We start from the raw sequence: 24,836 nt of genomic DNA, 5'->3' as shown, positions 1-24,836 counted from the left end.
TGCAGGTGCAAGTGTCTATATCCAGCAAGCCTAACTTCCTTTAATAGCAGATATAAATATCACCATGGCCTTAAGAGAGACTCTAGACACGGAAAATAGTAATAGCAAGATGTAGGCCAAAACTCTAACTCTCCTACCCACAAGCTATTCAGACGGTCATGCTTTTTTTTCCTCATCTGTAAAAGAAGCGAATTACTTTTGTATGCTGCTGAGAAAGTTAAGTATGTCTTAGACCAAGCATGCTTTCTTGCTCAGTGTCCCAAATGACTGACCTTAAAGACAGCTTTCGTGTGCTCTGAAAAACTGGGAAGTAGACTACAAAGGCGTTACCTGTATCACCAGATTGAAGAGCTGTCTCACCTGTCTGCAGGCTTCCTATGCTAATGGGGAGCTTGGCCTTTGCTCCTGAATTTCCATGGTTTTAAGTTATAACGTTATAAAGAGCCAAGCACGTATACATAACCATGAAAAAATGTCGAAGTGGTGTTGTAGGAGTAGTTTGGGAACAGAATGCTTGCTCACAGCAAACAAGGCCCTGCAGTCCCTCCTTGGAACAGAAAGGTTGTCTAGATGGACAATCACAAAAAAATACATACAGAGAAACCTGATTTCACAGAAATCGTACATCATTGCATAGTGAATTTTAATGTTAAATTACAATATAGTAAAAATGCAATTTTAAGGCTAAATTTTAGCTATCAAGTAAAAGTATTTTAAAGATAACATATACTGTTACCCAATCACCTACCTGCTCTTCAGTGAGACTTTCTCCAGTTTCTTGGCTAATATGCAGCATTCTTCTTTTAACTTTGTCAGAAATGTATTCTGGGAGGTCAGCAGTAAATACTGTTCACTGTCTAGAAATAAAAACAGCCCACCAATGTGAGACGTCGGCGGCTTTGCTCTGTAACAGTTCAGATGCATAGTGCTAAAGTCTTCGTTCAGATCACTATTCCCTGCCTAGACCACCAGGTCACCGCCAGTGTCCTACGTGAAGGACTCATCATCTGGTGGGACACTGAGTCTTGTTAGACATTTATTTTCACAATAAACTTGTATACCAGGAACAATTTTGATCATATCAGCTTGTGTAACATTTTAGCGTGCTCATAAACTGTCAAATATCTCAGATGAAGTCATAAATGCTTATATCTTTGAAGTATGCAAGATATTATATTTTTATTTTGACAATTTTACTATAAACAGTGTCAAAAATTCTCACAACCAGATAATTCGAAATTAAAACCGAGGAATTCTCTGCTACACTGTACTTGGTGCTTGATGGCTCTTATCTGCCCATATTTTACCCCTTTAGAGTCTGCATACGCTCTAGTCATGAGGTGACATCCACGGCTGTCCTTAGAATTGTTATCTTACTTTCATAGCGTGTGTTTCATAGTGATCTGGCCACAGTGTGATTTGTGTGTGTATTTGCAAAATAAACGATCTTAGAGATAATTTTAACAGTTAAAACATCACCAAACCCTCGGGTCCTGCCCCAAACTCTTGGTCCAGGAGGAGCAGTGGGTCAAGGATAATTTCTCCTATGAATTTCTCTTTGTGTTAGTTTAAAAAAAATCTACAAAATCTTGTGGATTTTTCTTTTATTTCTTCTGGCTAAATTCTAAGAAGAAACTGTCTACGTGAGGCATCATAATAGCTGACTTTATAAGTAAAATCCTTTAAAGAACTTGAGGTTACCAATAGGTGGAATCTTTTTTTTAACCATATCTTTAAATATAATATGCATTAAATCCTGTGAAATTCATCCGTAAATAATTTTTCCTTTTTAATTTTCTATAATGATGTGGGGTGGGGTCATGCAGCATACAAAGCAGGATAAATCAAGGCTCTGAAATTAAGCAACATTTTTTCTGGAAGAGACAGGATCAATTAAACTTTTGTTTTAATGGTACAATCGGCGTGGAGTATGTGGTGTGGAATTATAATGGCTGCCACTGTCTTGTTTTGACTAACACTGTCTGTGAACACACAACTCAAAAGCGAAAGGAGCTACATAACGCTCTGACTGCACACATCAAATGCCTATTTTCAAAGTGCATTTTACTTTCAAATTAAAGGTAAAGAGTTCCTGGCCAACTTGGTCTGCAGAATAGTGCCAACGTGATGAAAGATGGCGAGTTTGGGCCAAGCTGCCAGCTGTGGTCAATGCCTTGTATTAGTGAATTTTAGCAGCAGTTCTGAGAAGCTGACGAGTGCAGAGGGGTAAGCATCACTCTCGACTGCATTGGGGGAGGCGGGGAAATCATACAAATGCTAAAAATGTTCGAAGCTGCAAAGATTAAATAAAGGAACATATCAATTTGGAGCCACTGAATTACATCCAGCTGCGACAGTGAATTAAGAACCGATTAATGGCTAAAGCTTTTCTCCAGTTTGGATGCTGAAGCAAACTCATTAGGCTTTTAGAGTAGCTATAATGTGTGTACTGTGGGAACTGTTCAATGCTATTCAGGAGATTCTAACTGTAAGCTCAGAGCATTTCCCGCAGAGCTTCTGATGCTATTTTCTTTATATAACATGTGTGCCTGAAAACCCAGCCAAAAACAAGCCCTTTGTTTTTCTACTTTGTTGTGGTCTCTCTCAGCTTTACGTTTCTTGAACACAGGTAAATAAACTCATAATCCAGATGGTGTAACAGATGTGAGAGCAGCACTCTGAAGTCAACAGACAGTGGGCAATACTTCCCATTTTCTCTTTTAAACGCTAACTAATATGTAATTCGGAATCTCCGGTGTAGTTAGCATCTGCTCCCTTCGGCCAGCCAAAGGTTACAGGTGTTCCTGATGTCATTTCACAGTGAGGCGTGGGCCTGGCTTGTGAGCAAGTGCCCAGGCTCTAATCTCTCCCTACCACCCACCAGTTTTGTCGTGCTGGGTCTCCATTTGCTGTATCTTCTGTGTCAGCTCCTGCTCTCTCTGCAGGGCCTGGAGGGCCTGGGCCTTTGCTTCGTTGCTAAAGCTTTGCTGAATGCTATCTTTTTCCAGTCTGCAAAACAGAGAGGAGACAGACAGAGATGTAGTCTGCAGGTGCACAGACCTCCATCCTTCCCCCACAGACCACAGACTGCAGACAGGTAGTAAACTAAAGCAGCAGAAGCTAATCTTTCTGTTGTCTCCCCACTCTGCAGAAGAGGGAAAAATCCAAAGGACTCTCTCTGTACAGTGTAGCATACACACAGAAGAACAGACTGAAGGGTGAAGTTTTAAAAATTCAAACAAAATCTTAACAATGAAACGCTTGTATTTTGTAACCTGATTGTCTTTGTGTGTGTGTGTGTGTGTGTGTGTGTGTGTGTGTGCTCGAACATGACAGTGTGCAAGCATGAAGATCAGAGAGCACCCTGTGGGAGCTGTACCAGTCCTTTAGCCCTGTGGGGCTGGGCCAGCACTCAGCCTTTAAACCTTGACCTTAGAAGCACCTTTCCCTGAGGAGCAGGCTTCCCAACCCTGACTGCATCTTCACAGCACGGCATGCATGCTTTCTATTCTATCTGTCTTAGCACTCATCTTTCATCTTCTGGATGGTGGCTATTTACTACAACTGTGAAATTCTAGGAAGAACATGACTTAATTCTTAGTCTCAGGAAAATTTACTTTAAAACTAAGCCTCATAGACTACTTCTGGTTTTCTTCCAAGACGTAAGCTATAACTTCAAATATGCTGGCAGAGGCCGTTGAGAGGCCAGCACTGCATGCCTGCTTTCATTAAGTACTTTTATACACCAGGCTGCACACTGTGAGTGGACAGAGGTGTGAACACGGACACTTCCCTCCTCTCTTCACAATAAACTTTCCTTTTGGGTCATGCTGTCAGAATTGCAGGAGGAAGATGACACCTTATCAGTGGCTCTCTTTATGAGAGAACTTCTTTTTGTTGTTTCGTTTTGTTGAGACTGGTCTCATGTAGGGAGGGTGACCTCAAACTTGCTATGTCGCTGAGGACAACCTTGGATTTATGATCCTCCTGTCTCTACCCCAAATGCTGGGCTGCATGCACCGCCGTGCTCAGCCTTGTGAAGTGCTGGCACTCACCCCGGGCTGTGTGCATGTTAGGCATCTTACCTTCCAGCTACATCCCCACCCAGAGAGGAACTCCTAATCAAGCTGAGACTGAGGGGGGCACAGCCCTTGTCGCGGCGACACTGTGCTCACGTTGCATCCCACCTCTGAACCCTTGCTCGGTGGGTTCTTCAAGCTCTATGAGAAGCAACATGAGGATTTCCTTCAATTAAGGGACTCAGTTATTTCCAACTCCTGATCTCCTTGTGGGCATTTCTCATCCATGCTGCTTTAGTTTACTAATTGAGATATTTACTGCCTAGCCTTTGCCAAACTAAAAATAAACAGTTCCATAAAGCTATCACTACCAGTCTATGTACCGCTGTGGAACTTCAATTCACTGGCTTCTAATTATATGGCAACATAAGGAAAGCCTGTACCGAGATTGGTCAATGCATGTGGTAGTGTTGTAGTGTAAAGCTCCAGAATGAAAATACACCCACACCTCGCTCAAATGGAATCATCAGGGGTCCATGCTAAATGTGAAATAAGGTCCCTTCTGGTACTTCTAACAACAACACCCCCTGGCTGTGCTCCAAGGTCTTGTCTCACACTCAGTTCCAAACTAGTATATCGCAACAAATGGATAGTCAGACGAGGCTACTTTTGCCTCCCCCTTCACACCACGTATTTTCTGGCTAAGGATCACTGCACATGTTTCTTCCTCATCTTGGAATGCCCTGGCCCACCCAGCCAACCCCTATACGATGCACACTAGCCAGACCTCTCAGGCAAACCTTAAAGTTCTACCCTTCTTTCTCCTGTCTCTTCTAAATCAACTATTCTGCCCTGGGTGACTTTAGTATGTGCTGTGTCCACCCTATAGTGATGCCATCCATTTGTTATCAGTTTACATGACTGTTTCCTTTATAATCTTGAATTGTCTCTACCTTATATCCAGATCAGGGCTCTGAACATAAAAAACAGGCAGTGCTTGCTAAATGACTGGATGCTCTTAAGCCCTAAGTTGCAGGACTTGGGTGAGAGGATTGGAGGGAAAAGCAAGGCTAAAGAGGGAGGGATAAGCCTTTCGGTAAAACCAGAGGATCTGCCCAAGTCTCTATAAGCAGGCAGCACTTTCTCAGGCTCACACAAGTTCAGCTTTTAGTACTGCATGCCATAGGTCCTGCGGCTGAAGGACTGACTGGAGAGCCTTCTGTACTCTTCCAGTGAGCAGCCCTATCTGAGTCTGAGCACAGGACTGGGGCTAGAGCTGTGTGAATGAGACGACCACAAGACTTGTTGAATGTGTATGTGAGAAGAGAAAGGGGCATTACCAATAATGTGGGAACAGTCAGACAGACACTGCATGATCCCAGGGGCAGACTCGGTTCCCAACATAAATCCCAGCAGTGAGAAGCTGCCCAGTAAGTAACATTCTGAGCTGACTAAAGTCAGGACCATAGGCTAACCGAGCTCTCTTCACCAAAGGTTGCTCTTCTGCCCTCCCGGAGCAGCCACTCTATTGAGAGAGTCTGTATGCTGTTTTCCATGAAGACAGCCAGTACACTGCTGTTTTCTGACTTCCTTCCCCCTTTGCCCATCCTCCTCTGTTCTTCTTTCCCCTTATAAGATCTTTCCCATTTGGTCAACTTCTCACCATCACATCTGAAAAGAAATCTCATTTTTCTTTCATGTAACCATCTCATTTTAGACCTGAACAAACAGCAAAACACAATCTACAAGGAAAACCCCAAAGGCCATAAACAATTTGAAATGCACTCATAAGTTACACAACGAATGATTTCAGTGCAGAGGTAAGAATAAAACTATCTTTGTTCAAGGAATACTCTTTTATAAACACTCCAGAGATGACGTAGTAATGAACCTAAAGAATTAGCTTAAAACCACTCAGATGTTCAAATGACCCACTGAATAATTTTCATTATATATGTGAAAGAAATTATACTAGACACTGTGTCTCCTGAAGGGAGGGCTTAGTGTGCCTGAACTCGAGGGACTTCAGACTAGACAAAGGCAAACAGACAATAACTATATGGAATAATAGTTCACAAGAAAAGTAGAGACAGAAGACTGCTAAGGTGTAGAAAGCTCAGAGAGGCTTGGGTACCTCATGATGACGTCCCCTCCCCGCAGTAGGCTTTCTCTCATTGGTTTTCTCACTGTCACATTTAACAAAGCTTGTACTTACCCTATGCGACTCTGCAAACCAGAATTCAGGCAATAGTTGCAGGGAGTTTCTTGGTAATTATATTCATACTGGCTAAAAACTAGAAGCAACCTAAATGCCTATTACCTGCTCTATGAGTCAAGTGTGTGAGTCAGCCTAGCGGGAGAGAACCTGGAACCCCAAGAACAGAGGAAGCTATGCTCCACGTGACTCCGGATGGACCCTAAAAACAGCATGTGTAGGGGAGCTATACTTACCATCCTGTGTACTTAGCACTCGAGACTGGAAAACCCTACACAGTGATGGTCCCTGGTGCCAAACCCAGGGAGTGCATGTTTCGGGTCCTGTGGCTAGGGGAAGGTATGAGAGTAGTTTTGGGCTGACCGGAAAGGATCTGGGTCACAACTGTGATACCTCACCTTATATACTTCTTCCAACACATTTAACCACACCTAAAATTTGTCACTATTGCCATGTGTGTCAGCTCATGCCTATGGCCCCAGCATTGGAAATTGTTGAGCCCAGCCTGGACTGTCTAGTGAGTTCCCATATTAACAAAATTTGACTTTTATTGTACTTAAGTTTGCTTCAATAAAGTTAAGGGGTTTTTTTGTTTTGTTTTGTTTTTGTTTTGTTTTTCTTTTTTCTTTTTTTCCGGAGCTGGGGCCCGAACCCAGGGCCTTGCGCTCTACCACTGAGCTAAATCCTCAACCCCTAAAGTTAAGTTTTAAAAGAAGCAAATACTGTAAAAATGGGAACACTTCCTTCCATTCTTTCAGTTTCCTAGATAGCTATGATCCAGGGGCTAGCCATGCTCACATATGTGTTTGTGAGATGGGGCTGCAGCCTGTAGGTCCAGCGACCTTGGAACTCTCCGTACACTAGAGTGACCTGCCTTTGACTTCCAAGTGCTAGGCTTAAAGGTGTGCTACCACAGCAGGAGTTTTATGTTTGTTTTTATAGAAGAGAATAAAAAGGACTGGACAGGTATTAGACAGGCTTCAAAAATATGTCAAATTGTCCAGTGTGTTGCTGTATGCCTTTAATCCCAGCACTCAGGAGTCAGAGACAGGTTGATTTCTGTGAGTTTAGGGCTAGCCTACTGTACAGAGCAAGATCTAGGATAGCTAGGGCTAGATAGAGAGAGCTCAACTCAAAACAAAACTTTAACAGTAACAACAATATCCAAATATCCAAATATTTATAATTCTATTTTCCACATCACTTATTATTTTAAATCTTGCCATTTTGCAATGTAACAGAACAAAAGCAACCTGTTAGCTCTTCATAAAATTATTGATAATCTTCGAGCTCAACAATCAGCCTCCAGTCCATCATCAATGGGCCCACAGTGTTACCAATGCCACCTCTGGTGGTGACTAAGGTTTCCCTCCCATCTGCCACACCTCTCCTTAATTTATCTCTGAGCTCTGAAATGCCATGATCACATATAAAGTCCCTGGGGGTATGGGAGGTTTATTTTTAAAGCACAGAAGAGAGCACTTGTGGCAGTCACCTCTGGTTGAAGGAACGTCTGAGAAGCTGGGACTCAGCTTGGCTGGAGAGCACTTGCAGAGCATGTCCTGTCTCGACAGTTACTACCATCACCACCATGAAAGGGAATCTGCAACAAACCTGTGCAAGATTTACACGCTGACTAGCCGAAATCTGTTCTGGAAGGAATGGAGAGGGAAGCAGAAGGCAAGAGTTTGGCCCAGGTGGTATTCTGGATACTCGGTACCCATTTGTCTCAGATTGGTAACACTAATCTTGATCACTTGGTCTGTATCATTAACATACTTGGAAATGTTTAATGATTGTTCTTACGGGCTAGGGAAGATATCTTTCATTTATAGATGTAATCGATATCCATGATAGACATTTCCACTACAACCTGTTTTAAAGTACCAGAGATACATCACTGGCCTAATGGCTGGGAAGAAAAACACATGATTACCCACATTAGCTGGTATCAGGCAGCCTTGTAATGGATGGGGTTGGGTGAGCTCTCTCAGATTTCTCCTTTGTAATTAATAGGCAATCTGTTGGAAGATGCTGATATTATGCAAATATTTTATTGTAATAACAACATCTCATCTATATCGCACATCTAATGAGAATGAGGTTTCTCCTCCATAATTCTTTATGCATATTAGTTACTGTTAGCTAGTTATTAGTAACTGTTAGCTGGTTATTAGTTACTGTTAGCTGGTTATTAGTTACTGTTAGCTAGTTGGTTATTGCCTGCATGGAAGAACCTCCTTTTTCCATAATGAGTTTACTGATCTCGCCTTGAAGATTCAACTCATCCTGCAGTTGGGTAGTGGAGTCCTGCTCAAACTGGTTCCTGGGTGACAAGTCCTCATTGTCCTTGTATGCTTCGTGTCTTCCTAGCCTGGATGCTGTGGACTCATTTTATGTGGCCTTATGTTCTCTTGGAATCAGCATTTGTCCAGGAAGTCCTTTTGTGCATTCCAGTGGAGAAACCAACATGTGTCAATGGGGCATCTACCTCCTTACTTATATGGCTGTTAGAAAATAAGTATTTCAATAATGAGAGTAGTTTTGGGCTGACCGGAAAGGACTCTTTATTAACAACAGGAAAAAAATTAAATCCTTTTAGGTACCGATCATTTGATAAGCTAAGATTTATTAATGTTTATAGGCTGTCTTTTTGTTTTCATTTTACAAATAAAGAATCTTAAAGGCTATAAAATTTCTCATGGTTCCTCAATTAAAGGTATAACCTAGGATTCCATATTCTTTGCCTCTGACCTGCAGGGATTTGCTTCTCTTCAGTCACTTATAAAGATGCAGAGAAAGTCCAGAGGGTTAAAAAGACGTCAGGATCTTACTTCAGTCATCCACACATGTGAGTCTCATGTGTCACATACTGAAGGTCAAATAGTTCTTCCCACTTTCCTATGTATCCTGTATGTTTGGGGCCATATCTTCCTAGTGTATATCTCTTGTGCCAAGAAACACACCACCGCCTGCAAGAACACCAAAAGGTACCATGGACAGTGTCTGCCTTGAGCTGGACAGACTTCTAGGAATATAGTTATGCACATTCGTCTGAAAGTAAAGACACAGGAACTGACCTTTGCTTGCCCATGAATCTATCTACAGCTCCTGGATGGTGCCTGATACAGTCACACAGTCGGTAAATACTTAATGGATATGTGAGCAGATGAATGGATGGCTGTTAGGACAGCACCCTAAGTATCTTCCCAGATGCATGTCCTTTTTACGGACTAGAAAAAGTGATGAGAGGATTCACATGTTAACTAAGGACTTAATTTTGCTTTATCATCATTATTATTCCAAGTAATAGCAACACAAATAAGTTATAACCTTAGCAGACGGCGCAGTATCTTCCATGTTTTGAGATGAACCAAGTGACTTGGCAGTGTCTGGCTACTGCCAACAATGGCTGTGTACTTATATTTAAGTAAACATCCAAGCTCTGGGGAGGGGTAACCAGGAAAGACCCAAGTTCTGTAATCTTCCTTCCTTAGTGGCATCCCCCATCTTTCCTACGATAAATCGCTGGAAACTGTGTCAGAACTTTAAGTGCAATGTTGAGATCCAAGCCTCAGATCCAAGCATGAGTCAGTTCTTGGAAAGAAAGCAGAAACTAAAAGGAGGTCAATTTCTTTGAAAGAAATATACACAAAGGAAAGGAAATATTCAACAGACATCTCTGAAAATACATCTCCCTCCAAAAATGTTCTTACAGCAGTTCCAAAACACTTGAGAACTCACCTTCAAGACAAAGCAGGAGGCATGTATGTATGTATGTATATATATATATATATATATATATATATATATATATATATATATATAAAAGACACGTTCTATTCCCATTCACGTACAAGTGTTTGAGTGTGCATGTGTGCGTGTGTGTGTGTGTGTGTGTGTGTGTGTGTGTGTGCGTGCGTGTGCGTGTTTGTTTGCTGTGTTCCCTCATACTAGGAAGAGCTCTAACACTGAATTATATCGCCTTTCCTTAGAACCAAGCTGGAAACTGTGTGGCTTCATCCAGCACCTGACTGCACCTTCTGTTTCACGAGGTTCAGTCAGATGCGTTGACCTGTCTTTTCTTCCAATGAATTCAGAGATACGGAAGAAATATGCTTGTTTTATAGGAAGTATCTCAAGCTCGGGTTATTAAGATATTTCCTTTCTTTCCTTTAAAACTATTTTATTTATTTATTTATTTGTGTGCATCTGTATGTGTGTGGCACGCATATGTTGGTGCTTGTGGAGGCCAGAAGAGAGCATCAGCTATCCGGATGCTCTAGTTACAGGTTGTTGTGAGCCCACTGACAATGTGAGTTCAAGGAACAGAACCTGGGTCTCCTACAATAGCTGCAAGCTCTCTTAGCCACTGAGCCACTGCACAGCCTCGCAAGAGGACTTGCTCAAAGTCACCTGTGTAGCTGGTTAACTAGTAGAGCTAGAACGAGATCTGTCTGCCACCTCCTAGTCCAGTGCCTTTCCATTCCACAGCACCGCCTTACATACAGGAAGCTAATATTTGCTCAAATAGTGTAATGCCCATCTAGCAAACACTTAGGCAACTTCTTTACGAGAAACGCAAATGTTCCAAGATGCACCAATACAAAAAGGACAGACTATGCTCTGGAAGAATTTCCAGTGTAGTCAACAAAATAAGCAATAGTTTTTAAATTCTTTAAAGTGCAAAGCTACCAGAGTGTGGTAAGTATTGAAATAGGACTTCATTGTTATTGTCACTCAGGTCCATGAGACAGGAGTGAGGTAGTGGCTAGTGACAGAGAGGGGTGCTGCCAGGAGGCTTATACAAGTAAAAACTTACAGTCTGAGTAGACCTTGAGCTTACAAAGGCTTGGAAGGATACTATGACAAGCAAGTGGGTAGCATGTGCACAGACCCGGGGAAGAGGGAGAGCCAGGTGCCTGAGGAAAACCGCAATCATGTGGCCAATCGGAGGCTGGAGTGTGTATGCTGTGGGGTAGCAGTGAGCAGTTGGTGGAGGGGAGATTACTGAAGAAAGATGAGACTAGAGATGGAAGCAGGAGCCAGAACTTGAAGCTATTTTTAAGGCCCTCATCCCGAGGGAACTAGGGAGCCAATGTAGGGTTTTAAGCAGGAGAGTGTTGTGATCACACCCGTGCTTGAGAAAGATCACTCTGGCGGCAAGGAAGGAACAGATGGAGAAGGGACAACATTAGAAGCAGGAAAAGCACTTATTACTACAGCAATAGTAGGAGCAATTTCTACAGTGGCTCTTTAGATGTGGTGGGAACCGCACGTATACTAAGTACTAAATGGCCATCAAATGTGCACTTGACTAGTTTTCTGTTTCTCACTGGCCCTGGGCAGGGGTTGGTAGGTGGGTGATGCATTAGATGATTGTTGGCCAAAGTACCCATGAACTGTAAAGCACTCCTGTGCCCTGTTTTACAGTACATGTCCCAAATTTCCACACTGAAAAATGAATTCAAATCTGATGCTACATGAATAAGTTAGATGGTGATTTTTGACTTTGCATCTTCATAACATCAAAAATTCCTATTTTCCAGCCATCACTTATCCATGTAAGATTTGTCCACGTCTTTGGTCCATTTGTTTTTTCTTCCCTGTAAAATATCAATATATTCAGGTATCCATCCATCGGATGAATAACTTCAAACCAGACACTAATGGGATCAATATATGGTCTTTCTATCACCAAAAAAGGATGAACATCATACTCAAATAGTATTGATCACTGAAGAATTCCTGTTCTGCTATTAAAGTCTTAGTTTATAGGATATGAAACGACATAGAGAAGATTTGGGGTCATTTGTTAGCTATTACATTTATTGATAAATATGACCTAACAGCAAGATTATTAATACATTTTAGTAATAACTTATTTATCAAACATGACAGTCATGCCTATTAGTCTGAAGTGTCAGGAGGGATATGTTTCACATGAGAATACTGGCCATTTGTAGTAGAAATATGTTTAAAATATATTAACTATGCCAATGCTTTCTTAAACAAACCACACCAAATACAATGCTCACTTCCAATGCTGGAGGCCACTGTCACTTGCCCACTACGGAGCTGAGAAGTACTACACTTCCTGAGAGGCAACGGACTGAGCATCTTTAGATTTTCGCTGTCTCATTCTCCACAGTGAGGTAAACATTGCTCTTGCCTTGGGAATTAGGGTGTCATGATTCATTGTTCTTTCTGCTTGGCTTCGGAACACCTGCTGATGACAACTCTTACCTCCATCCCTCAGTCTCCTCTACCAGATAATGTAGGGGCTCACTGGTCCCCCGCTTCCTCTCACAACCTCAGTTTAACCTCATCAGCCCTCTTGCTACATCCTTCTGTCTCCCTCTGGATGACCTGCTCCTTCGTCTATCCTAAAGCTATTTTCCAATTCTCTTCTATATTTCTGCTTGTTAGGCATGCCTCAAGAAGTGGAATGTAGGCAACTGAAATCCCATAATACCTCTGAGAGCAGTGGTGGGCTTTGAGCTATCATCTCTTTATCCCTGTACTGATAGTAGGGCTAAGGCACTCCTTTCAACACAGGAGGAAGAATTTAAGTAACTAGGTTCTGATCTAGGTTCTGCGAGGCTTGGCACCAAAGTCCCTTGTGTGTTAGCTCTGTGCCCTAAGGAGGTCTAACATCCTACTCGAGGAAAAGAAATGGGGTCAGTGACAGTACTTCTCTTTATAGAACTATGCGAATATTACACATTCAATATTTTTGGTTTAATGATAACACAGTAAGTCCAAAAATAGCAGTTAGTACAATCATTATATGAATTTATTTCTTAGAAGATATTCAAAGTGAAGCAGGAATTATAATAATCTCAAAGATAATCAGCCTGAGGAGAGTAGAGCCTTCTATGTCGCAGCTAACGGCTAGAGCTGTATGGGACCATGGATGTGCACTTGAGGTCCAGTGCTTAAGCCCTGGCCCTTCTCAGGACTGTGAGGTCAACATGGGACTTCACCTTGGTCAGCCTCAGCGTTCTCACTCATAAGTCATATTGAGATGCCGTGGGGTCCCCACATGAAGCAGTTAGCACTGTCCAGGCTGGGCCACCATTTAAGGGGTGTCTGAGTCTGAGTAAAGCACTAGCGTCTAGTTGTTTTCTTTATCAGAGTTACTTTCGACAACTTCTAACATCAAAGATGGACGGTAAGACCTGGGATCTTTGTGCCATCATGCTGGTAAAGTCGATCTGCTCTTTTACCTTATCCCCATCAGGGGATAGTAAGAACAGGAACAGTCAAAATGAGGCTTGGCTACTGCCAACACATTTTTTTAAAAAGCCCAAATTACTTCGTTTTATTAAAAGACCTTGTAACTCTAGAAATCAGAACCTGGCATTTAAGCTCATACAATGCAACTGTGTCTGTTATGTAACGTGGGGAAAATTAGGGACAGAGTTTATAGCTAGTAAATGCTAGTACAGGAGGTTATTGAGCATCTCAGATGGAGCTAACGGAATGGCCCTGTGCTGTGGACCAGACTCAGATGGGGAGAGAACCAAGAAGGAAGAAAAAGATGCAAAAAAAATCTTTAATAATGTATTACCCCGATCACACATAGAAGTGATACTATTTTCTAACTGTTGAGTTAAATAAACAATGCCATTAGAATTAACGATACCTGCTTTCTTTTGCTTTAAAAAAAAAAGTGGCCATTAGGTACACAGATAGCCTCTCCACATGCCCTTCATATGTGTTCCATGCTGACCTATCGGGTCTGTCCCTGGTCTACCTCCCATGTCAAAGCATTATTTTTAATCAAATGTTCCACAAATTAAAAATAACGAAAATATAATGAATGCAAATGCCTTCTGAGGGCATACCTTCAAAATTCAAAGCTTTATAAAAAGTAATTATTATTAAAACAACATTCTTTTGAAGCTTGAAAATGTTCTAACTTAAGTCAGTCGTTTCTTAAAGGGAGAGGAAAGGATAATTCTAAGAGGACAGAGAGAACACTAAGGCTGAAGAACGCACCACATTAGATGAGATAAAGGACAAGGCTGGGACTGTAACTCAGTGGTGGAGAACAGGCCTGAGATGTGTGCCTTACATCCCAGTGCCACCCTTTAAACAGGAACGGTATCGCTTTCGGGTTTTGTAAATTAAATCTGGTTTTACGTAACGCTCGAAATATACCTTCAAACTTAATACTAAATTACAAACAGATCTACAGAGTTATTCAACTATAGCAAGGTAAGATATCATTTCTGTACATGGATGTAAACTCCAATTCAATTGGAAAATGTTAAGCACTTGATCATCTTTATTTTTTAAGCGAGAAATAACAGGTTATCTTTTTTTTTTTTAACTTGAGTATTTCTTATTTACATTTTGAGTGTTATTCCCTTTCCTGGTTTCTGGGCAAACATCCCCCTAATCCCTCCCCCTCCCCTTCTTTATGGGTGTTCCCCTCCCCATCCCCCCCCATTGCCGCCCTCCCCCCAACAATCACGTTCACTGGGGCTTCAGTCTTAGCAGGACCCAAATAACAGGTTATCTTAGAGTTTCCTAGGGGTTTCTGTACTCAACTTCCAGCAATCACGTTCATAGTCTTCATCATTTGTCTTTAGTAAGAAATGAACCCTTTCCCAGTTCTCCGAGAGACCATAGAGTTATCAACCTGCTAGCCAGCTTAGTGAACTACCCCTGCCTGGTGAGTTAATCTTCTACCTTCCTAGTTAAATCTCCTCTTATCTGCGCCTTGAGAAATACAAATAAGCCACCGAGTGGTTTTGACTTCCATAAAAAGCAGTGGGGTTGAATTTCTGGAAGAAATCTAATTTGAAAACCCAGAAAAGGAGGGGGTTAGGAGCTAGGACCACACAGACGAATTCCTCTTGAAGGTCCCAGTTTCAGGCATCATTACCATTACACGGTGGTTATTTATAGAAGCTCACTGCTAGAGCCCCCTCGTAATGAGGGTAACTTACAAGCAACTTCCCTGTATTTGCAGAGAGTTAACATGCAATAAATGCAAAGCTCTGGATTTTAAGAGCTTGCCTAGCACTCACGACGTGCTCCCCTTCTGTGGAGTGCACACACAGGCGGGAGGCTGAGCCCTGTGCTGAAGCACAGGGGAAAAAAATCTCAGCACGACATAGCTGTCCATCCTTTTACCTCTCGGGCAGACTGTCACGGGTTTATAGACCAAAACTAATGGTTACTATACTAAATCTTGGAATCATATTTGAAAAGTAAATTTGCTCAAATGCCCCCTAGTTATTTGAATGCCAATGTTACCTTCAAGAACAATCATAAAAGCAAAATAGGACAGAAAATATGGAAGTCCTTCTGGTAAGGTGACTGGTGTGGGTGGCAGGAAGGAACCTTTGCATCCTGCACCCCACTTCAGAGGACTGGCTAAGCTCAATGTGGATGGCATCACCTTCCTTCTCTCTCTATGAACCTCACAGCCTAGCACAAATGGGCTGGTCAGGGAGAGCAGGAGCTCAGATACAATGATGGGGATTTAGAACAAATAATTACAGCATGACAGTTAACAAGTGTCCTGCCATAAATCAACCTTTCCCCTTGCATCTTTAAAATCTTCCTTCGGGGAGATACGTAGAGACTTAACAGAAAGGTTTCATGAGGTATGGGTTCTGTTATATTTACTTGATAAGTCGCACGCACTTAGTCCAAATGAGTAGGGTTTGTGGAACACAGGAAGGGCAATACACTTACTAAGGAGACGGCCATTCTACTTCCTGCTGCCACTAAGCAACTGTGGCCTTGGGCAAGCCACTCAGCTATGCACGTCAGTTCTCAGCTATTACAGCAAGCACTAGATCAGGTAAATACTTTATTAACTCATTCATTTAATCTTAAGGCTAAATTTATAATTGTACAAATTACAACAATGTTTTCTATGTAATATGGACATAGATACTGATATAGAAATTTACTGTGTCTACTGTGTCTGATATCTATGGAGAAGAATCATGGCTTCTTCATTTTAAACTTTAAGTGATGCCTGGTGCAGCTGGAATCGAACACACGCTCAGCCAATGATGGTTAACAGCAACCGAAAGGTTATCCCTTTATTGAAGAAAGCCTTGCAGGACCCCCTTAATGAAAGGCCCTGGATGAACTCTCATGGGTACTGCAAACTTGACCTATTTGGGGGAAGTTACTTGCTCTCGCTGTGAAGGACAGGCAGTCAGAGTCTATGGGCTACACGGCAAAGGGCGACACCGACTGCTGCAGGGTATTTTCTGTCCTGTGGTTTGAACCCCGAGGTGGCTCCTGTACATTCTAGTCCTGACTACAAAAGGCAGCACCATGCTACCGCACTGACAGAGGAAGACAATATTACTGTGACAGGAAAGGTGGTAAAACCAGCTCCTTACAATGGGAGAAATGTACTCCAGTCAGCCTCCAGTAAAATCTGAAATCATGTACTATTTTCCTTGAGACACTGTTGTATATAGCCTTCCCCAGACTCAAATGAGAGGAAAAGTGCTCAAGTCCACAAGCAAAGAGAATTAAATAAACATCTTCCTCAATTAATAATCAGTTTGGTTTCTCCTATTTCCTGGCAAAAATGTGTCATGGGCCCTAGATTACCTGGAAATTCAGTGTTCCAGGCGCCCAGACTTAGTCGAATGCACTCTGCTGGATGCCGACTGCTCTGGGTCAGACTGTGTGAACACTACTCAGTTCCTGTCTAGTCTCTAAGAACATGTGCACACAGCAGGTTCTGAAAACCTTAAACCAGCCGTCCATTTTTGTTGTTGTCTTTGACATTGATTCCCAGGAGCTCCTCCTCCACTGGCATCCTCTTACCGGTCACATAATGCAGGAGACTTTTCAAGATAGTGTGGGAGACGAAGGCTCATGTGAGCGGCCCTCCTGGCGTGAGCAGAGACTACTAGCAATGATGGAAGAGAGTTTAATTTTAAACTGTGCAAGCAAACAAGAAAGCCCTCTCTTCTTGCACCCCAATACCTTGCTCCTGCTTCGAACTGTACCTCCGTGTGCAGGTGTCTGCCTGTAAGCAGGCTACCGAAGGCCATAAAGGCCAGGGCCACCCCAGCAGCAGAAGCTGACTGGCAGATTGTGGCTGACAAATGTGTATTTTTAAGCACTCTCCTTGCTGAAATAACATGCTGGACTTCACAAAATGAACAGAGACTCCGAACAAGGGAAAACACCCCACAGCATCTACCCCAACATTGCAAATTCCTTGGCTATTACAGATGTCAGCCAACACCGCATGCATTTGCTTCCCATATGCGAACAAAACTGAAGCATCACAAGATGAATTTGAATGGAATGTTAACCTTCACTTTATTTATTTTTTCTTTTCTTAGCTGACGACACAATTTTAGTATTATCACAACGGAGCTTCTGGCTGGAAAAAAAATAAATTAATGGATGGATTTTAAAAAGCTTGGAGACTTAAAAAAAAAAAAAAAACAACTTTCAAATATCTATACTTGACGGTGCGAAGAGCCAAGATGAATGTATTTCAATAGCAACTTCCAAACTAAACTCACAAATTACTACCATTATGCTAAGTGCTAGCTACCCCACTGTGCAGCTTTGCTTTGTGAATTTTTACCTTCCTCTACGAACACTTTTAGCCACGGATCGCACAGCCTTTCAATGTTTTCTGCCTTTTCCTTTAAATAAACTGGCTGTGGCTCCTTCCATCTGGTTCCCCTTCCGTCAGCAACCCTGCACCTGTTCACACCTCCTCTCCTGTTGGATTCCACTGAACATTTCCTCCTCTGCCAGGGCTATTCTGGCACTGGCAACCTTTCTGTCATTCAATCCATCTGTCAGAAGTGAACTTTGTTTACCGCAAGCTTCTGCTTTCTTCTTCAAGAAGCGAAGCCCCTCAAGGTCATTGTCAAGTGAACTGTCGGCAGGGACTGAAATCCTCTCCTGCCAGCCAGCAGAAGATGAAGTTCTGTTGTGTAATTCACTTGTGAAAATTACTTTTGGGTTCGGGAAGACAATAATTTGGAGTTAAAGTAGCAAAGGCAGGGTGTTTTAATGATCGTTTGTAAAAGCAGACAGCTGATATGTATTTTCTTCATGTGTGTCTGCACTTCTCATTATATTGAGTAGGAACTATATGCATCAGAAGCAAAATAAAAGTTTTAAAGTGAAATCAAAATATCACAAACAAGCTTACACTATGTAAAAATTGCTCCATGGATGCAGCATTAACTTGAGGGGTAAATATTTTCACTAATGAATTAGCCAAGGGAGAAAGTATTCCAATTAAGACATTTTACACTGAAAGGCTTAAAATGTGCAAACATGCACCATTTCAGTATTAAGCTAAGGATTAACACAGCTCCATCATTGCTTTGCAAAGCCTATAACCCAGCTTACATACATCCGACCATGCACGTCTGGAATCTAACATTGAAAACTAAGGTTTTGCTTAAATGATAACAGAAGAGAGGCTGCCAAGTGAACACACAATCTACCTAAGGAGGTGTGGGCTGCATGACAGACCAGCTCTGTGAAGAACAGACACCCGCAGAAATGAAGGGACTGGACGTCCAGCTGAATGACTGTTATCCTCAGCTATGGGGTCCTCCGTCTCACGAGACACACACAAGTCTCTCAGGTTTAACAGCTCATTAGTATTTTCAGATACTATTATTGCCCAGAAAAGAAAAAAAAAACAAACAAAAACCAGTGACTCTCTTCAAATTTATGAATTCAAATTAAAAGGGGAAGCCTTTTTTTTCTTAAGGTATGTAACCAGAACCTTGTCGCCAAGCACCCCTAAACATGACATGACGGCATTTGTTCAGGGCTGCAGGGCACTGCAGAGAATCACTTTGAGATTTAATCAGGTGTCAGATGCTTCTGTTAGCCACAAGTCTGCAAATTTTTGCAAATTCCTTAAAAATTAAAAAAAATTCAATCTTTTCTTTTAAAAATTAAAAGCAAGTTTTAATTTTTAACCAGTTGAGAAAACACAGGGAATTTAAAATTTGAACCTGAGGGTTTTGATTGGTTAAATATGCACGATTTATAAAACAGATTTTTCTCAAAGCAGTTTTCCGGCCCTGTGAAGGAAAATCATTGTGTTGCTAAATACAAAGCCAAACAAAATTTGCAGCTTAAAATCTAACTGAAGGGATAGATTTAGCACAAATTCCCAATATATTACTAACCCTAAATATATTATTTAAATCCTTCTTATATAATATGCAATAATATTTAATACATGGATTTTGTACTGAAAAGATGAGCTCAAAGGGGAGCACTCTTACTATCTCTCTGAAATAGAATTTCTACGTAGTTTCTGCTTTATGTGGAGAAAATTTCAAAACTGATATGCCCGGTAAGCTTACTACCTTTCTGCAATTCTTTCTCTTTAGGGTTACCTGTGTTTGATGGTGTTTGGTCACCTGGATTCCTGCTTCTGAATGGCACTGAGTTAGTACTGGTAAGGAGATCCCCTCTGTGGTGGATATGCTCCGTGAAAGGATCAAGCATTAGCAGACTGCTGGTCTAATAGGGGCTGCTTGCACTACGGTGAAGGGACCTTGACCCTCAGAACACTGATTCGGAAAGAAACCTAACTTCTCTTAGAAGCTGATAGATAAGAGCAGAAACACACGGGAAGACCACTGAGCACCACTGCACCATCACGGTGCCCGGGTGCATGCTCCCATGCACGGCTCCCTTCTGCAAAAGCATGCAGTGAAGAAAGGGGGCAGCGTCAGGGCTACTTTTGCACAGGGACTCACTCAGGAACCAGAGGATATTTGCCTGCAATGTGTTTATTTTATCTTTGAAATAGGAAAACTAGGAAGGAGAAAGTTGAGTTTGATAACAACACCTGAGATGTAAATTCCACAGGGAAAAAAAAAAGGCACCACACTTATGTTGCCAGGTTGCAGCAGAGAAGAGGAAAGCCGTCTCTAAGGGCACTGCTAGGTGAAGCCTGAACTGACGTCGTTCACATCTTCAATGCCAGTTTTCCTCAAACAGCATATGGGTGTAGGTTGCAAGGTAAAACATTTAAGCTCCTTAATAAAGAACTGATGTTCCTTCCTTCTCTCCATTCTGAATGCGCCTCGCTGCTCTGCTTCCCTGAGAACTACGCAGTCTGGAGACGCTATCATTCCCCTGCGTTAGTGGTTTCTGTCTGCCAATGTTATTTTGACAACAGAGGATATCCATTTTTCACCCTTTTTCTCAGTTACCTTTAGGCAAAACCTGCTTCGAGACATAAAAATATTGCGGTACTGTAGGACAAAGACCTGAGAGGTTTTCATAGACTTGCTGAGAGGAAAGACGAGTTTGCGAGATTCTGTTAAGAGTTAGAGGAGACCAAATGACAACTTTAAATCTGCCACAATCATTTACTAATGTGCCGCTATATCAAATAAGTCTGATTTTTTGACAGCACCAAATTAGATTTATTGCAGAAACTGCTGCATAAATAGCATATGGCTATGTTATACCACCTATTTCAGATCCTGGTAATGCTTCCCCCCCTCTCCGAAATGAATAATTTGAGCCAAGCTATAAACCTTCTGGAAAAAAAAAAGGAGAAAGACAGACCCAAGTTTGAAAACAGATGCAGGAGACCTGAATCTTGTTGTCAAAGTCGTAGCATTTGAACCAATGTGCTGACCTAGCTGGGATGATGGCTCCTCAATGCACAATTAAATTTAACAGGTTGCCTTCTCATTTTTGCACAGTAATTTGATTTTTGTTTTAAGGTTTGGGCTCTAAATTATACTTAGATTTTGTTGTTCAGTCCACAATTACATGGAGCAAAAAGGATGAACAAGTGGCCCTTGGTCAGACACAGCTTAAATTAGGTTATTAAGGAGAAACACACATATAGCCTGACTGCTTTTAGTTTTCAGTTGTGAGAGATTTATGTGGTGAAAATCATACCCAGAAGTCTTTTCTAATTTTAAGTATGTCCTGATCCTGAACACTGTGGATAAAAGATGTACAGCGACCGCTTGGCGTGCCTCAGCGAAGAAGAGAACGGCAGGACTACACGTTCCGCAAAAACCGAAGTTGCACAGGGGCTGACACTGAAAACTCAGGCAATGAATTCAGAGATGGGCAGTTCCTCCGTTTCAGTCTCTCTCCAATACCCAACCCCACCCCCAAGTTTGACACACAGTCCAACTAAATTCTCCTCTTTGAACAAAAGTTTCAGTGCGTCCATCGATGGGAAAGGCATTGCAAGGTCTTCTCGCAGACCAATGGGCACACCACTGCACACATCGTGGCACTGAGCTACCCCGCAGGCTCCCTCTCTGTGGTCAGTCTTCCCAGCTGCCCTATCTGTTACTGTCTGATTAGTTCTGCTAAGGAGCCCCTCCCCTGCCAGCTTTCGGTGCCATCTGTTCTACACAAGATGGCTGCTGCCCAGCAGCCTAACACTGCCCTCCTACCTGGCACCCGGCTACCATCCTTACCCCAAAGTGCTAACACAGGTTCTCGCTGCTGGCACACTCAGGCTTTCATTACTACTACTTTGACAAGTGCAGGGTTGTTTGTAATTTCTCTTTTATCCTGATTTTGATTGTACAACCACCTCCCACTGATTCAGTTTGCTTCAGTTTTGTTGCTCACAGATTTTACTCTCCACATTAATCTCCCTCTGGCATGTTACTGCATCTGTTCCCTTTTTTATTATTAATTTTCAAATTCCCACCATTTTTGACAAAAAGGAGGTAATCTACACTCTGTTTCTGCCCATTTCATTTTCTTTAATTTGGAAGATAAGTATGAAAGCATGCCAAAGAAGTTAATTCTCCGTTAACAGTTTGTTTTCTGGCATCCCTAAGCCTTTGTATATGAAAGACAGATAGGGATAAATGTTGACGGAATCACAGCAACAGAGTCGAACCATCCCTGACTCTAATGAAAAGCAAACACGGAAGGCAGCATCTAGGATGTTTATTAGTGATATGAGCTGTCTCCTGCGCCATGACGCCCTCCACTTTTACAGATAATTCTTTGTGAAAGTCAGTCTGGGTGCGGGATCAAAATTTGGGTTCCTCTACAGTTCTCTCATGGGCTTTTTTTTTTTTTTTTTTGCTGTAGATGGATTTCATTATTCCTTAATAGGATTATCATCCTTTCTCGGCTGAAACATTGCTGACCAATTATTCAATGACTAAAGACTTGAATAGATGTCTTCTTTCAGGGAGAGGTAAGAACCGAGTACCAGCAGTGCTGTCCGCAGAACTTAAGGAGCCCCGGCTGCCACGATGCTGCCATCAGCAAAGGACGACTTCAGGAAGGAATAGACCGATGGCTTTCCCTCTCAAGACAAAGACTAAGACTAGAAAAGAGGAAGCACCATATTTAACAAAGTACTCTCTGTAGCCTTAATTCATCAACGCTATAACCTTGCCAAAGGAGGCTAGCTAGAGGACTGGACCGTGCCCTCAGCTGCCCTCAAGTTTTCTAGACTAAGCATTGTGATGATTGATTATTGTTATTATTTTTATTGTTATTATTATTACTATTATTATTACTATTTTACATGACTTCGTTTTAAAGCATTGAGGTCTCTGAACAGACAGAAGCACAGTCTCTATCTCTAATTTCCAGAACTCTGTGTTAACGGGATTTTACATATCCGTGCATCTCAACAAGCCTCAGCTACTCTTTGTAGGAAATGAAGGGCAGTTGACAGAACAAGGACACGTCAAAATCAAGCCAAGCCAGCCTGCTGAAGCACACGGGATTGATCCGCTTCTGGAAGGCAGGCAAGGGCCACCCGCTCACCAGCCTCCAGCCTCTACATGTGCCACTAGGACATGGCACTTTGTTTTCCATGTCATGTACCAAATATTAGTACATTTGTACAAAGTTACCCTTCGGCCTCTGGGTCCATTCTTTTAGTAAATCTTTTAGTCAGAAACAGGCTCTGATAAAGACAGCAAAGTTTTCAAGGCTGGCTCTTAGAGTACCTTCTCTGGAGAAGGAATCCCTCCTAGACCTCAAAACACAAGCAACCCATTTTTTCTTTCCTTGTAAACCCCAGGACGTGAGAAAGATACTCAGTTCTCTCCATGGTGATAGAAGTGTGCTTGCTAGAGGCCATACTGAGCCACTGTGGAACGTCGATTCCACTTAGCTAGATGTCTACCTGACAGGCTGCTCCAAAATGTTGCTTTAACCCATGACTTAATACTTGCTCTGAGCTGAAACTGACTGCATTCCACCCCAGCCCCAGTGCGGGCTTACACGGTCTGGACAGCAGTGTGTTTCCCATGAGGCTGACTTCGGTCTGGGTCAGGTCACTGAGGAGACCAAAACATTTCCCAGCCTCTTAAACCATCTCAAGATTCTTACGAAGCTTGCTGTCTTGGATTTATCAATCAATGACTCACTGTGTAATAAGCAAGTGGTTATCAAATAAAAAAGGAGCACTGTCTGACAACTGACCTACTAACCAAACCCAGGGAGGAGGGAGGTGGTGGGTGAGGATATTAGACACCATTAAACTGATGACTTGTTTCCTTCCCTCCATTTATCTACCGTAGGAGGGAGGACAGAACTTCCTCTCAGAAGCGCTCTGACTTGGGAGCATTATTCTAGCACACACTGCTGCCTTCCCTTCCATTTTCACTGAACTTCATGCTCCTTGTTGTTGAGTCAGGCAAGCAGTGTGGGTAAGCTTTCTCGGTTCCCTCTGGGCTTCTTCAGGAAATGAGCTGGCTGCTGCCGCCACCATGCTCCAGGCTGTGGGCCTGAGTGGCAGGGGAGAAGGGAGCGTCCCCAGTGTCGATTTTCAGTGCACACACATTTGGGCATTGCAGAACTGAGGGGAGCGAGCCAGGAACATTGAACAGAACCTGCAGACACACATTGGCTGGCAGCCGCTAACTCAAGCCTCTGCCCCGGGCCACGCCGAGACCAGGGTGTCGCGCCTGCCAGACAGGTGGAGAGCCCATGCACAGGCAGTGTGGTGTCCACCAGAGCCTCTGTTTTCCTGGCTCCTTGACAGCCTACTTTCCCCGATACTGGGTGGGGGAGAAAAAGAGGATGCAATTTATAACAGCACCAAGGCCATCTATTTTGAGCCTTGAAGATGTTGGTTGCACATATATTCATTTAAAATTATTTTTGACACGTTCTCTGCTTAATTTATTCATGAAAGGAGTACAAGAGAGGGAAAATGAGCTTAACTTTTAAATGGAAACTTTAGGTTAAAAATTCTTGAATAAAACTCAAGTGGAAAAAACTGAAGTTAACCATGCAACATAAAGAAACACACTGATGCTACAGGTCTTCTTCAAATGCAGAAGCAGGGCGCAGAGCTGGGACCTAAGCTAATTAACAGATGCTATTTCCTTCTCCCTTTCCTCCCTTAACGGTAAAGAGCAGAGGTAAATTTATGCTAAACACCTGATGTCATGCTTGGTGATGGGGGGCTGAAAATAAAGAGAGGGCTTGATTCTGGCCTCTGAGCTTAGATTTTACAACCTTCCAAGTCTACATAGCTCTAAATTATGGGGTTTTTAAAAAACTTGTTTGTTTTTATACATGTGTGTGTGTGTGTGTGTGTGTGTGTGTGTGTGTGTGTGTGATTGTAGCATCTAATGGCCATCTTC

At 42.4% G+C, this 24,836-nt stretch overlaps 1 protein-coding gene and 1 long non-coding RNA gene across 24 annotated transcripts in view; one reads left to right on the top strand and one right to left on the bottom strand.

The window, feature by feature from the left end:
* Positions 1 to 24,836, bottom strand: part of Sdccag8 (SHH signaling and ciliogenesis regulator SDCCAG8) — a 250,441-nt gene that overhangs the window by 130,732 nt on the left and 94,873 nt on the right. For 15 of the 22 annotated variants that reach the window (XR_015635230.1, XR_015635229.1, XR_015635227.1 and 12 more), the window contains 2 exons: positions 2,882 to 3,009; positions 749 to 857 (listed from right to left, as the gene is read on the bottom strand). The exons of the other annotated variants lie outside the window; for them this stretch is intronic. Coding sequence is in view for 11 of the 15 variants with exons in the window: in XM_087581037.1 (XP_087437163.1) it covers positions 749 to 857; positions 2,882 to 3,009 (237 nt within the window). In the remaining 4 variants the exon portion in view is untranslated. The remainder of the gene's footprint in view (positions 1 to 748; positions 858 to 2,881; positions 3,010 to 24,836) is intronic. 22 annotated transcript variants of the gene reach the window in all.
* Positions 2,034 to 24,684, top strand: LOC148001831 (uncharacterized). 2 transcript variants are annotated; one of them, XR_015636195.1, is made up of 5 exons: positions 2,034 to 2,226; positions 19,614 to 19,681; positions 20,132 to 20,250; positions 21,172 to 21,526; positions 22,418 to 24,678. It is a non-coding gene; the product is annotated as an uncharacterized LOC148001831 (long non-coding RNA). The 2 variants fall into 2 exon arrangements; XR_015636196.1 differs by lacking the exon at positions 21,172 to 21,526 and having other exon boundaries at positions 22,418 to 24,684.

This window comes from Rattus norvegicus, chromosome 13, assembly GCF_021556685.1.
Source record: "Rattus norvegicus strain SHRSP/BbbUtx chromosome 13, alternate assembly SHRSP_T2T, whole genome shotgun sequence".
NCBI classification, from domain to species: Eukaryota; Metazoa; Chordata; class Mammalia; order Rodentia; family Muridae; genus Rattus; species Rattus norvegicus.
Note: the sequence above shows the minus strand (reverse complement) of the source record. Positions and strands in the feature narration are given on the sequence as shown.